The following is a 14,914-nucleotide window of genomic DNA, read 5'->3' on the forward strand; positions in this document are numbered from 1 at the left end:
GATACTCTGGTCCCTAGAGGTCTCAATGAGGCCGTTAGTTACTCTCCCTTTCTGTAATACTAGTATAAAGCTGTGGACAAAGAAGCGCAAATAGGGTATTACCCCAAAAAAATGGGGTGAGGGAAGGGGAGTGAATACTCACCAGATGGAGTTGTGCAAGTCACAACCCCTTTGACAGCATATAAATCGTTAATCCAGGCAGCAGCCACCCGCCGGCAGATAACTGTTTTCTGTAATACTAGGACATACGTTTACACACATGAGAGTTGGTATAGCCCTGTGGATGAATTCTGCAGGGACTAGTAACTTATAGATATCTCCTTTGTCTCACTGGTTTATTGTGGTACCACCACTTTTCCCTTACCACCTATGATCTTATCACCTTTTAATATTTTTTTAATTTTTTATCTTTTTGCCCGTCCTTCCCAGTGTTTTCATCCATATCCTTTGTGATTGCAGGATAATTTAAAAGCTACCATTGGTGGAAGTGTGACAGGACACCCACATGGACCATTAAAGATATGAAAGGATGTCCCCGGTGGAAGATTATATAAATAATGTTACTATGCCTGCCATTTCCCTGTACCTGTGGATTCTGTACACCTGCAATATGATATCTTTGTCGATTCTATTACGCTTTTGGTGAGATCCGGGGGTTCTTGAGCGCGTGCGCCGGCTCACATGCTCGTCCCTGCCTGATCGCCGCTATCTGACCGTCTCGCGCCTGCGCGGGAGTCATGGAGATGCGTCCGTGCTACCGCGCATGCGTGACTATGACGTGACGGCGGCGGTCTCGCGGGACTTGCCTGCGGGCCGGCGTATGCGCCATACGTGAACTTCCGGGCTGGTCCCATAGCGCGCACATTTAAAAACCGGAGCTCTGGGATGGACGGTCAGAATACCTCCACCCTGATGAAGATTTTAAGAATTCGCTATTCGAAACGTACGTCGCTATTGTGAGGTCTTTGCTGTGACCAGGCTGGGTCATACCACCCCACCACTGACTGGTAGTTATACCAATGATAATATGGCAATTGCATAATATGATGGGGCTTTGAGGGGCTATATTTCTGACAGGTTGACATGTAATTGAAGTGTATTTGACACATGCACCAGTTTGGGTGCACTACTATGTTATATCTCATTATCGTTGTCTGAAATCAAGCCCTGACATGGTATATATCCCAGCTTTGGGTCCTGTGAATAATGGTTTTTATGTGATTTTATGATTACTCACCTTCTGTATCCAATAAAATTGTCTATTTTTGCACACAAAAAACTCTTGGTTCTCTTGCATGCATAATATGTTAGGAGGCTTATAGCAAACTCCAATTAGCATTTTTCCATTATTCCCCTCCCCATGTACATTTACCCATACTGACTCTACATTGTTGCAGTTCCCCCCAATGTCATCATTCAACACAGGTTTTAGGTTAGATTTGATAAGTATACACCCCCCCCACATTTTTTGTCTTTCCTGTCCTTCCTAAATGTACGATAACCCTGTATGTTTGTCACCCAGTCATGGCTTTCATCCAGCCAGGTTTCCGTAATGCCCACCACATCATAATCCATGGTTGACATAAGAGTCTCCAATTCATTCATTTTGTTTGCAAGACTTCTTGCATTTGCCAGTAGACATTTAATCCTATTAACACCTTTATTACTCCTAGCCTCCCTACCTTCCTTGTATGTCCCATCCCCCCCTAATCCTTCATTGACCCCTACCGTCTCACTGTCTCTACCTGCTCTATCTATCCCCTTTGTTGCTCCACTACCCTCCCTCTCCCCAGATCCTAGTTTAAAAGCTCCTCCATCCGTCTGACCATTTTCTCCCCCAGCACAGCTGCGCTCTCCCCATTGAGGTGCAGCCCGTCCCTACTGTAGAGCCTGTAGCCGACTGAAAAGTCGGCCCAGTTCTCCATGAACCCGAACCCTTCCTTCCTGCTCCAATTTCTAAGCCACGTATTTATCTCCCTAAGCTCCCGCTGTCTTTCTAGTGACGCTCGTGGCACCGGTAATATTTCTGAAAACACCACCTTGGAGGTCCTGGACTTCAGTTTCTCTCCTAGTTCCCTGTAATCATTTTTAAGGACATTCCACCTGCCTCTAATTTTGTCATTAGTACCAATGTGCACCATGTGCACCATGACCGCTGGGTTTTCCCCAGCCCCACCCAGCAATCTGTCTATCCGATCCGCAATATGCCGAACCCAAGCACCCGGCAGACAACACACTGTTCGGCATTCACGGTCTCGGCGACAGATGACCCTGTCTGTCCGCCTAATTATAGAGTCCCCTACCACCAACATCTGTCTGGGCTTTGCTGCACTCCTATTTCCCTCCTTCCTACAGCAGTCGTTTTCCTGGTTGCTAGGAGCAACGTCCTGCTGTAGTAACCCTTGTCCTGGCCCTTCATTCCTAACATCAGCCAAACAGGCATATTTACTAGGTTGTGCCAGGTCAGGACTAGGCTCCCTGACACTTTTCCCCCTACCTCTTCTTCTAACTGTTACCGAGCTACCTACCTCTGGGTCCTGACCTTCCCCACCTTCACCCTCCTCCATATCACTGGCCCCAGCCAGAGAAAGCTCAGTGAGCTCTAAACTCCTCTCCAGGTTTGCAATGCTCCTGAGTATTGCAAGCTGCTTATTTAGATCAGTTAGCTTGGCTTCCAAATATGCAACATGCTTGCATCGAGTGCAGACATATTCACCCTTGAACGTCTGCTCAAGGCATGCATGCATCTGACAAGATACACACCTGGTAGCATTGTCCATGGAGCCGCTATTAAATGGGATAAACAGTAAAGTAGAAAAACAAAGAAAAACCCCCCAAAAACAATGGGAAACGTCTAAGGATAAATTCAAACTATGTTCTTGTGTCAAACTATGAGATTGTGTTTAAACTATGCCGCACTTATCTGCAATCCCCGCACTTTGCTGCAGCACCTCGCACACTCAGCACCTCGCTTGTTCTGGCTAGTTTATATAGTTCCACAAGGGCTACCAGAAGCTGCCAGAAGCTTCTAGAAACAGGTGTGGCTAATACTACTAATTAAATCACAAGACAAACTTTTTTTTTACAGTAACACAGACAAACAAACACACAATTCCCTAATGAAATTAAACAATTACAGTTATCACCACTATGAGATTGTGTTTAAACTATGCTGCACTTACCTGCAATCCCCACACTTTGCTGCAGCACCTTGCACGCTCCTCCAACAGGGACACAAGCTTGCATTTCTGGCAGGTGAAGTTTGGCTGCTCCACTGGTAAGTCTGTGAACATGTAGTATGAAATGCAGCACACAAAAGTGCTCCTGGCCTCTTCCATGTTCTTAATCTGTAGATGTGAAAGCAGACAAAGACTGGGCTACAATTCGTGCTTTTCAGTTTAAGTTTGAAAGTTACCAGTTTTGAAATGCTTTGATAAAAATGGACCCAGGCTGCAGGACTGGCAGCAGCCAACACAAACTTGTGTCTTGTAAATAATTGCACCAGTTTTGCCCCACCAGGGTACACCCATCCAGCGGACATTGCTGTGGGCACCACCACCAGGAGAGGTCGGGTGCAGGAAAGGTCTGCGGCAGAGGCGGCCGAGACCTGGTCACCAGTGAAACCGGTGACCTGCCTCCTTAGAAGGGTTCTGGGACCAGGATCTTTGGGTGGTGGGTGCAGGGAGGGATACCCAGGTTGCAATGTTTGAAGTAATGAACCTCCCCTGCATGGGATGGACCTGTTTATATTACTTGTTGAAAATTAAAACAAAATGTGTAACCAGTTTGCAGCCCGAGGACGTGCTTGAATTAACCAAGGGGGAATGTAGCGCCCCTGAACACTTCAGGGTGCTACAAGGTTCTGCATCCCCACAAGGATGCAGGGCCTACCCCCTTAGGGACCCAGAACCCCGATGCTGGTAACACCAAAAACCCAGGTAATCCCAGTTTTTCCCAACAACCCCCCATACAATGGTACCCAGCTAGGGTGGGACCTATGGATGGCCGCCTAGAGGTGGAGCCACTACAGTCCACTAGTTATCCAGGTGGGAGGGGCAGACTGTGAAGAGTAGTCAGTGTGTGAGTTGACAGTGGAAGTGAAAGGTGTGACTGAGCAACGTCCTGACTCGGGTTGACGATGACCTGGTACCCTGGAGAGGTGGTTGCCGGTGGAGTACAGTGGAGTACTACTGGAACTACGCACCAACGGGGTACAGAACCCTAGGACAGGAAAGAGCTTCAAACCGACCTGTTACACCTGCACAGCAAAGGGGACCATCAAAGACCTTGCTGACCCTAAAGAATCCGAAAACTCAGTAGCAAAGAGAGAGCCGGGGATAGGACCAGAGACTTCAACCCCACAGGGTTCATGCTACCGTCAAGCGGACAGAGGTGGACAAACCACAGAACGGGGCCCCCAGTGTTCCATACCACGGGGACCCACTTACCAGAGACAGGTGCAGGGGAAGAAGGTACCAGAGAACCAGAGTGGCACTGGGACGAAGGGGACCTGGTGGCAAAAGCAGCCGGCCTCTGAATCAGGTAACGGCCGCTACCATCACATACCCAATAGAGACTCTGCCCGGAACCGAGTACCCCATATCCATGGATGCTACACTCCACACAAAGTGTTACACAAGGAGGACAAAGAAGAAAATGGCACTTGAATAAATGCAAAGAAAATAATGTTTATTGAAAAATATTATCAGAATATATTAATCTTTGGTATCAAAACAGTCACCAACCTCTCCCAGTGACCCAGGAAGAGGTTGGCGTAGGCCGGCGCACAGGCCGCGCCTATCGCAGTGCCGCGCTGCTGTAGATAAAAAAGATCTTTAAAAACCAAAAAAATTATGGGTCAGGACAAAACTGAGCAGTTCACGCAAAAGTCCCACCAGGTTGCCATCAAGACCGGAGGTTGTGAGGTAGAAGCGGACCGCCTCCAGACTGTCTTCATGTCCGTTGCAGGTGTAAAGAGATTCCACGTCGGCACACACCAAGAACATGTCATCATCCACAAAGATGCCATCAAGACGCCGCAGGACGTCCATAGTGTCCTTAAATAGGAGGGGAGGCATTCCACCAAAGGTTTCAAATAAAAGTCGATGAATTTACAAATGGGTTCACACAACCCTCCGATGCCGGACACTATGGGACGCCCCGGGGGGTTAAGGGCATCTTTGTGGATTTTGGAAAGTAAATAAAAAGTGGGAACACGGGGACAGCCGGTGAGCAGGCCCTCGAACATCTTCTCGTCAATGAATGTCCGTGCCAGCGATGCCCTTGGCATCTATTTACACTGTTCTCCGCTGACACGGTCTCCCTCTTTATACTTTGCCTGGAGTATACCTCCTTTTCCATACTCCTTTACCTTGTCCTGCTCTCTACCTTCCTCCACTCTATTACTGGACGGTCCGGTTTGCAGATGTGCCACTGTCCACCATAGGAACAAACCTTTACTTTCTTGTCTACCCTTTGGCATTCCCTGTTTTATACATTTTATCTGGGCTGTATACATTTAATTTACTATTTTTGTTACTTTGGCTGGCATTGGTACATCTGCTCACCGCAGCATCCCCTTCATTTTTTCTTTCCATTTTTTGGAACTTCTTCTACATACATACTTCTGTGATCATGTACTTACATATACCCCACATGGTTTGTTTTTGATAACAAGGGGGCTGCACATGTTATGTAGGGAATTTTTCGTTACACCTCTGTGATTCACGATTGGTCCCCAATCACACTGATTGATACGCTATTTGAAGTAGCCTTTATCTCTTAATCTTTGCAGCCTTACCTCTGTGACCCACGACTATTTTTACATACTATAACCACAGGGTTTGTTTTTGATAATTGGTGGGCTGCACATTTAGTGAATTTTGGCCTTACCCTTGTGACCTATGACTATTTTTTAGCCATCTTGAATAATACTCTGTCCGGGGTAATCCTAATCTTTTAATCCCTGCAGCCTTACCTCTGTGACCTACAACTATCACATACTTACCTTAGCTTATTGGTTACCTCCACACGACTACAGGGGCCTTTCTGGCCTTCGGTCATTTTTGTGGTACCTCTCTTTACTGCAGCCTTCCACAGAGCCACTTACCTGGTCCTTTTACAATCCCTTCTTACTGTGGCAGGGTTAATGGGGGTGGTGGTTTGGTTTTATTACAATTGTGTTCTCTATTGTACTCATCATTGTTATCCATCCACACCTCTTTGACCTCGATTTTATCTTTCTTGCAAACCCTTTGACTGTTTTGATACCAAAGATTAATATATTCTGATAATATTTTTCAATAAACATTATTTTCTTTACATTTATTCAAGTGTCATTTTCTTCTTTGTCCTCCTTGTGTAACATGTTTCTGTTTGAAGTTGGCACCCCTCCTGTGGGAACCTGTGGAGTGTTTCCCCCAGAATATTAATAATTTAGCCATGTATTTTTTGTTTACAACTCCACACAAAGTCCAGGGACATCATCATCCCAGAGATCAGCAGAGATCGCCGTTCCTTACACACAATTCCAAAGACGTCACCACACCAGAGAACAGCAGAGGGCGTTACTCAGCACTCTAGTCCAGAGACGTCACCACCCCAGAAACCAGCAGAGGGCGCCACTCCACACACAGAAGTCCAGAGACATCACACCCCAGAAACCAGCAGAGGGCGTTACTCAGCACTCTAGTCCAGAGAGACATCACACCCCAGAAACCAGCAGAGGGTGCCGCTCTTCACAAGTCCAAAGATGTCACCACCCTGGTGATTAAGCGAGGGCGCCGCTCCTCACACTCAAAAACAGATGTCACCAACCCAGAGACCAGCAAAGGGCGCCACTCCGTACACACAAGACTAGAGATATCATAACTCTGGATACCATCAGAAGACACCACTCCTCACACACAAATACAGAGACGTCACCACACCAGAAACCAGCAGAGGGCGACGCTCCACACACTCAAGTCCAGCGACGTCACCACACCAGAAACCAGCAGAGGGCGATACTCGGCCCACACAAAGTCCAGAGACACCATCATCCATGAAACAGAAACGGGCGACGCTCCACACACACAAGTCCAATGACGTCACCACCACAGGGACCAGCAGAGGGTGCCACTTCACACACACAAGTCCAAAGACGTCACCACTCCAAAAATCAGCAGAGGGCGCCGCTCCACACAAAGTGCAGAGACATCACCACCCCAGAGACTAGCAGAGGGCGCCAGTTCACACACACAAAGTGCAGAGACATCACCACCCCAGAGACTAGCAGAGGGCGCCAGTTCACACACACAAGTCCAAAGATGTCACCACCCCAGAGACCAGCAGAGGGCGCCGCTCTACACACATAAGTCCAGAGACGTCACCACACCAGAGACCAGAAGAGGGCGCCTCTACTCACATACAAATCCAGAGACATCACCACCCCACAAACTAGCAGAAGGCACCGCTCCACACACACACACAAGACCAGAGATGTCACCAACCCAGAGACCAGCAAAGGGCACCGCTCTGCACACTCAAGACCAGAGATGTCATCACCACTGGGAGCAGCAGAGGTCGCAGCTCCACACACACAAGTCCAGAGACGTCACCACTCCAGAATCCAGAAGAGGGCGCCACTCCTCACACACAAGACCAGAGACGTCACCCAAGAGACCAGAAGAGGATGCAGCTCCGCACACAGAAGTCCAGAGATATCACCAAACCAGAGACCAGCAGAGGGCGCCACGCCACACAAAGTCGAGAGACATCATCATCCCAGAGATCAGCAGAGATCGCCGTTCCTCACACACAATTCCAAAGATGTCACCACCCCAGAGAACAGCAGAAGGAGTCTCTCCTCACACACAAGTCCAGAGACGTCACTATCCCAGAAACCAGCAGAGGGCGCCACTCCACACTCAAGTCCAAATATGTCATCACCCCAGAAACCAGCAGAGGGCGACGCTACACACAAAGGCCAGAGATGTCACCACCCCAGAAACCAGCAGAGGGCGCCGCTCCACACAAAGGTCAGAGACATCATCATCCCTGAAACCAACAGAGGGCTCAGCACACACAAGTCCAGAAACGTCTCCACCCCAGAGACCAGCAGAGAGCGCCGCTCCTCACACACATGTCCAGAGACGTCACCACCCCAGAGACTAGCAGAGAGCGCCGCTCCTCACACACATGTCCAGAGACGTCACCACCCCAGAGACTAGCAGAGGGCGCTGCTCCTCACACACAAGTCCAGAGATGACAACAACCCAGAAAACAGCAGAGCGCACCGCTCCACACACACAAGTCCAGAGACGTCACCACCCCAGAAACCAGCTGAGGGCGTTAGTCCACACACACAAGTCCAGAGACATCACACCCCAGAGACCAGCAGAAGGCGCCGCTCTTCATAAGTCCAGAGACATCACTGCCCCGGTGACCAACAGAAGGCGCCGCTCCTCACACACTAGACCAGAGATGTCACCATCACCAACCCAGAGACCAGCAAAGGGCGCCGCTCTGCACACACAAGTCCAGAGACGTCACCACTCCTGAGACCAGTAGAGGTTCCAGCTCCACACACACAAGATCAGAGACGTCAACACTCCAAAATCCAGCAGACGGTGCTGCTTCGCACACACGAGTCCAGTGACATCACCACCCCAGAAACCAGCAGGGGGCGCTGCTCCTCACAAGTCCAGAGACATCACCACCCTAGAGACCAGCAGAGGGCTCTATTCTGCACACGCAACACCAGAGATGTCACCAACCCGGTGACCAGTGGAGAGCGGCGCTCCTTACACACAAGACCAGAGACATCACCACCCTAGAGACCAACAGAAGGCGCCACTCCACACACAAAAGTCCAGAGACGTCACCAACCCAGAGGACAGCAGAGGACGCCGCTCCACACACATAAGTCCAGAGACGTCACCACACCAGAAACCAGAAGAGGGCGCCTCTACTCACATACAAATCCAGAGACATCACCACCCCAGAAACTAACAGAAGGCACCGCTCCTCACACACACAAGACCAGAGATGTCACCAACCCAGAGACCAGCAAAGGGCACCGCTCTGCACACACAAGTCCAGAGACGTCACCACTCCTGAGACCAGTAGAGGTTCCAGCTCCACACACACAAGATCAGAGACGTCAACACTCCAAAATCCAGCAGACGGTGCTGCTTCGCACACACAAGTCCAGTGACATCACCACCCCAGAAACCAGCAGAGGGCGCTGCTCCTCACAAGTCCAGAGACATCACCACACCGGTGACCTGCACACTCAAATAATATGTAGATTAATTGAAGGTTTAAAAAGCCATGCAAAGGAAAATGAACTAAGAGGCAAAAAAAATAGCTAAGGTACGTGAGCGCCGGCATCTACACAGGCTCAGATAACATGCCCTAGGCGTCCATGATACCCTATACATGCAGTCCTTCCATTACTTTAAAGCCACAGCTTTTCTTCTTCGTATTCAGAACCTTAAGTGGCAGCAGACTCTGTGAATAAGGCCGGTGGCCGAAACGTCAGAGTATTTTTTTGCCTCTTAGTTCATTTTCCTTTGCATGGCTTTTTGAACCTTCAATAAATCTACATATTATTTATTTGAGTGTGCAGTGTATCTCTATGCTTATATTAGTGGGATTCCCCCCATTCATTAGCACCTCAATCTCATATAAAGTGTGCACGCCCCTTTTTTCTATTAACCACACCAGTGACCAGCAGAGGGCACCGCTCCTCACACACAAGTCCAGAGACGTCACCACCACAGTGACCAGCAGAGGGCGCTGCTCCTCACACACGAGTCCAGAGACGTCATCACCCCAGAGACCAGCAGACGGCACTATTCCTTTACACACAAGTCAGTATTCCTTTACACAGAAATGTCACCACCTCAGAAACCGCAGAGAGTGCCACTCCTCACACAAGACCAGAGACGTCACTACTCCAGTGACTACCAGAGGGCTCTACTCTGCACACACAACACCAGAGATGTCACCAATCTGGTGACTAGCAGAGGCGGCGCTCCTCACACACAAGACCAGAGCAATCACCACCCTATAAACCAACAGAGGGCGCCACTCTACACACACAAGTCCAGAGACGTTACCACCCCAGAGACCAGCAGAGGGCGGACATCCTCACACACAAGTCTAGAGATGTCACCACCTCAGCAACCAGCAGAGGGCGCCGCTCCATCCTCACAACATCAGCGATTTTGCTACACACACACACACACACACACACACACACACACACACACACGTCCAGAGACGTCACCACCACAGAAATCAGAAGAGGGCACCACTTCCCAAACACAAGTCCAGAGATGTTACTGTCGCGGGCGGGGAGGGGACGCTGCGCTCACCACGCTAGGGTCTGGCGCTGCTGCTGCTCGGTGGCTCGAGCGGTGGGCCGGATCCGGGGACTCGAGCGGCGCTCCTCGCCCGTGAGTGAAAAGGGTGGTTTGTTGGGGTTTGGGATGTCGGTTCGTGACGCCACCCACGGTGTGTGGTGAGGTTGGGGCACCACCGCTGCTCTGTACAGGGATCCCGGGAGCGATGACAGGGAGCAGCTGGGATGTTTCTCTCCCCTCCGTGGGTAGGGGGATTTTGGTAGTCCCGAGGCCCGGAGTTATTGTCTGTTTGGTGGATTGCAGGGCCTGGCCAGGTGCAGGGTCGCGGGGCAGCACAGTGCCAGACGGCACGATGGTACTTACTCAGCCAGTAACGCACACGGAGTTTCTTGTAAAACAAACGGCTGGATGGATGAGTCCCACAGACGGCTGCGGCGGTCACTCCCGGTCGGTTGGCGGTAACGGTCTCTCCCTGCACCGGTGTTATGTTCTTGGCCCCAACGGCTTCCCACCGGTAACGCGCTCCCCAGCGGTGTGTTGGCTAAGGGAGCCCCTTTTGTTGCCCGCAGGCTCTGGCCCTGGGAGCTCTAGCTCTGGCGGTAGCTTTATCTCCCTCACAGTTTGGACGGTTGCCTTCAGTCGGGTCTTTATTGCGGGGAAACCCGGGAGGTTCCAGTCGCTGACGGATTTGACCGGTTTAATGGCGACTCCTAGCCTGGTCGGGGTCCGCAGGCCCTGCCAGATGGCGCTGGCTTCTCTTCGCTCCCCGGTCCGGTACCGGCGGGCCACCGCCCGTCCCCGGTCCTTACGGTTGTGCGTCAATCTACCTCTCCTGCAGACGGTCACCACCGTCTGCCAACCTTGCTGTAGGTGCCCGGGCCACGCACCCGGACACGGTCAGTCTGCTCCTCCACCACTACTTCCTTCTCCACTCCTGTCACTAACTAACTAACTTTCCCGCCTCCAGGACTGTGAACTCCTCAGTGGGAGGAGCCAACCGCCTGGCTCCGCCCCACCTGGTGTGGACATCAGCCCCTGGAGGGAGGCAACAAGGATTTGTGTGTGTGTGGCTGGTGTGCCTAACCGGGGTGTGGGGTGTGTTGTTGCAGTACCTGTGACGTCCTGGCTTGTCCAGGGCGCCACATTCCCCCTTGGTTAAACGCAGACCGTCCGCGGGCTGCTCATCCATCACCGGTTTTATTTTTAACTGTAAGAAAATAGAAAAACATATAAAAACACAACACAAGGATTTCTTTATAACTTCCCATACTTTTAACGTTACAAATGGTTGTCTTTTATTAACGGTAACGGCTTCCGCTCTCCCCCCGCCCAAACAACCTGACCCTGATGCTGCCCCTAAGAAGTGGGCAGCACCCCTTGCCCCACTCCAGAACCAAATTGCCCGAGCGGGTACGGTCCCTTTCAGGGGAACCCACGTCCATGGGGAACCCCTGAACCCCCGGAGGATTGCCACCGGTTACGGTAGTGGCTGGCCTGGGCCATCCCTTTCCTCCAGGCCCATCCTCCCAAATCAGCCTCTCTGGAGGCGGCAACGGTAACAAGCCAACATTTTTATTTACATTCCACAAGTTTGTGATTGCCCTGCAAGTTCTCGGGCTTGTCCGTAAGCAGTTCCTTATGCAACGGTTGCAGAAAGTCCCAACGGGGACTAGTTGCCGGCAACGGCCGGTTAAATCACGGTGTTAATCTGGTCACAGTTCGGTTGATTACTTTCTCTTATCATTCGGTTACATTTAACAACATCCAGAACATCACACCCCTAAATGTTAGTCTCCCTATACCTAAGCGGGGGTTGACCTAGGTTGGGACGTGTGGACCTACGGGGGCCAAGGTTGGTGGTGGTAGGCAGTGGGGCAGAGGACACAGCTGGTTCCTCCTCCCGGCTATCGTGTGGGTCAGGCAGAAGCATAGGGGAGCTGGGTACAGGCACATCCCTGGGCGCTGTGGCATTAACGGCCACTTCCATCTCTTTCTCCTCCACGGGTTGTGGGAACAGTATTACTGGAAGGATCACGGCACCGTTCTGTGTAGGCCAATCGGCCCGGAAATCGCCCATCATGGTGTGGATTACCCCTTTCTCCTTCTCCTCAGCCGGTTCGGTGGACGGGGCTTCAGTTCCGTCCTCAAAGGTGGGGGACACCTTTTCAGGTGATCTCGGGAAACCGTGGCCAAAGTCTTCCCCTGGTCACGGCTGATCTGGTAGGCCTTTCCATTCTCCCAATTGGTGGGTTGTATTACATACGGGGCCTTCTCCCATTGGTCGTCTAACTTATGGGTCCTTCGCTTTCACTTCAAGACGACATCTCCGGGCAGAAAGGGACCTGCAGCCGCCTTTTTGTTGAAGCACTGCTCCTGCTGCTTCCGACTCCGGCACAAATTCTTTTCTACATAGTCCTGGACCTGTTGGTACTTGGCTCTTTGTTGGATGTCCCACCCCGCAGTCGAGGGGAGCGCTTCCGGGGCCTCCAACCCCATCTCAAGGTCCACTGGCAGTCGACCGGGTCGAGCTCTCATCAGGTACGCCGGTGTGCACTTCGTAGAGCTGGAAGGAATGTTGTTGTACATATCGACCAGGTCAGGTAGTTTCTCTGGCCATAGGTTCCGCTCCTCCAGCGGCAATGTCTTGAGGAGGTTCAGGACCAAGTGGTTCATCTTTTCGCACATGCCATTGGCTTGGGCGTGGTAAGGCGTGGTCCGAATCTTCTTGCAACCGTACAACTGGCAGAATTCCTGGAACACCTCCGCTTCAAAGGCCGGGCCCTTGTCGGTAAGCACCTTTTCTGGGTATCCATGCGGCCGACAGAAGTAGGCCTGGAATGCTCTAGCGGCGGTACGGCCGGTCAGGTCCTTGACTGGGACAACCACCATAAATCTTGAATAGTGGTCCTCAATGGTCAGGGCAAAAGTGTACCCACTTCGGCTAGGGGTGAGCTTCACATGGTCGAGGGCTACCAACTCCAGCGGCTGATGCATAACGATTGGGTGTAGAGGGGCCTTCTGGCTGACCTCGTCCCTTCTCCTCAGTGCGCAGGGGCCGCATTCTCGGCACCAGGCCTCCACAGACTCTCGCATCCCACTCCAATAGAACCGCTCCCTCAATAGCATTTCCAGCTTCTTCCACCCGAAGTGCCCGGCACCATCATGGTATGCCTGTAGGACAGTGGGCACATTAGCCTGAGGAACCACCAGCTGGCGAATCTTCTCGTGGGTCTTCGGGTTGATCAACTCCCGATACAGCTTCCCTTGATGCAGGTATAGCCGGGTTCATTCCCGCCACAGGCGTTGGGCCTCAGCAGGGGCAGCAGGGTCCATTCCAGCGGAGCCCTGCTCCACCAAGGTCTTGACCAAACAGACAGCAGGTACCTGATCCTGAGCTTCTTGCCACCCTTTACTGGGTAGCGGGTCCAGGTTCACCTGTTGTTGATGGACACGCAACTTCTCAACTGACGGCCGGTGGAATGCAGGCAGCTCGATTTCTTCGAGGTCATCCTCATCCAGCCCTTCTTCCGACAGGTGGGGCATCCGGGAGAGTGCGTCGGCATTAGCATTTGTACGGCCGGCCCGGTATTTGATGGTGAAGTCGTAGTTGGCCAGCCTGGCCACCCACCGCTGCGCTAATGCACCCAGCTTAGCTGTATCCAGATGGTTTAGCGGGTTATTGTCCGTGTAAGCGGTGAACTTGGCCGATGCTAGGTAATGGCGGAACCGCTCGGTGATAGCCCACACCAGTGCGAGAAGCTCGAGCTTGAAGGAGCTGTAATTCTCAGGGTTCCTTTCTGTGGGTCGGAGTTTTCGGCTGGCATAAGCGATCACCTTCTCCCGTCCGTTTTGAACCTGGGCCAATACCGCTCCCAGGCCCACATTGCTGGCATCAGTATAGAGGATGAATGGAAGGCTGTAGTCGGGGTACGCTAGGATCTCTTTCCCGGTCAACGCCGTCATCAGTTGGCGGAAGGACTCTTCATGCTTTTCCTCCCACGCCAACAGAGTCCCCGTAGGCCTACCACCCTTAGTCTGTCCCACGAGGAGGTCTTGCATGGGGGCAGCTATTTTCGTGTACCCTTTGATGAAGCGGCGGTAATAGCCCACCAGGCCCAAGAACTGTCTCACCTCTTTCACCGTAGTCGGTCTCGGCCAGTCCTGTATGGCAGTGATCTTCTCCGGGTCTGGGGCTACGCCTTCTGCGCCCACCACATGTCCGAGGTACTGTACCCTGGGCTTCAACAGGTGACACTTGGAGGGTTTCAATTTCATCCCATACTTGGCAAGGGACGCGAACACCTCAGCTAGGTGCTCCAGGTGGGCTTCATACGTCTGGGAGTACACGATTACATCGTCCAGGTACAGCAAGACAGTCTCAAAATTCAGGTGGCCCAGACAGCATTCCATCAGCCGTTGGACGGTTCCAGGGGCGTTGCACAGCCCGAACGGCATGCTGTTGAACTCGCAGAGTCCCATAAGGGTAGCAAAGGCGGTCTTTTCACGGTCTTCGGGTGCCACGGCCACCTGCCAGTACCCGCTGGTGAGATCAAGGGTAGAGAGGT

At 51.7% G+C, this 14,914-nt stretch overlaps 1 protein-coding gene across 1 annotated transcript in view; it reads right to left on the reverse strand.

Moving 5' to 3' along the window:
• Positions 1-14,914, reverse strand: part of KCNJ10 (potassium inwardly rectifying channel subfamily J member 10) — a 259,124-nt gene that overhangs the window by 218,386 nt on the left and 25,824 nt on the right. Inside the window, exon 2 of the mRNA XM_075330697.1 lies at positions 3,183-3,347. Within this exon, the coding sequence (XP_075186812.1) occupies positions 3,183-3,338 (156 nt within the window). The 5' untranslated portion in view covers positions 3,339-3,347. The remainder of the gene's footprint in view (positions 1-3,182; positions 3,348-14,914) is intronic.

The sequence above is a fragment of the Anomaloglossus baeobatrachus genome, chromosome 12 (assembly GCF_048569485.1).
Source record: "Anomaloglossus baeobatrachus isolate aAnoBae1 chromosome 12, aAnoBae1.hap1, whole genome shotgun sequence".
NCBI lineage: Eukaryota > Metazoa > Chordata > Amphibia > Anura > Aromobatidae > Anomaloglossus > Anomaloglossus baeobatrachus.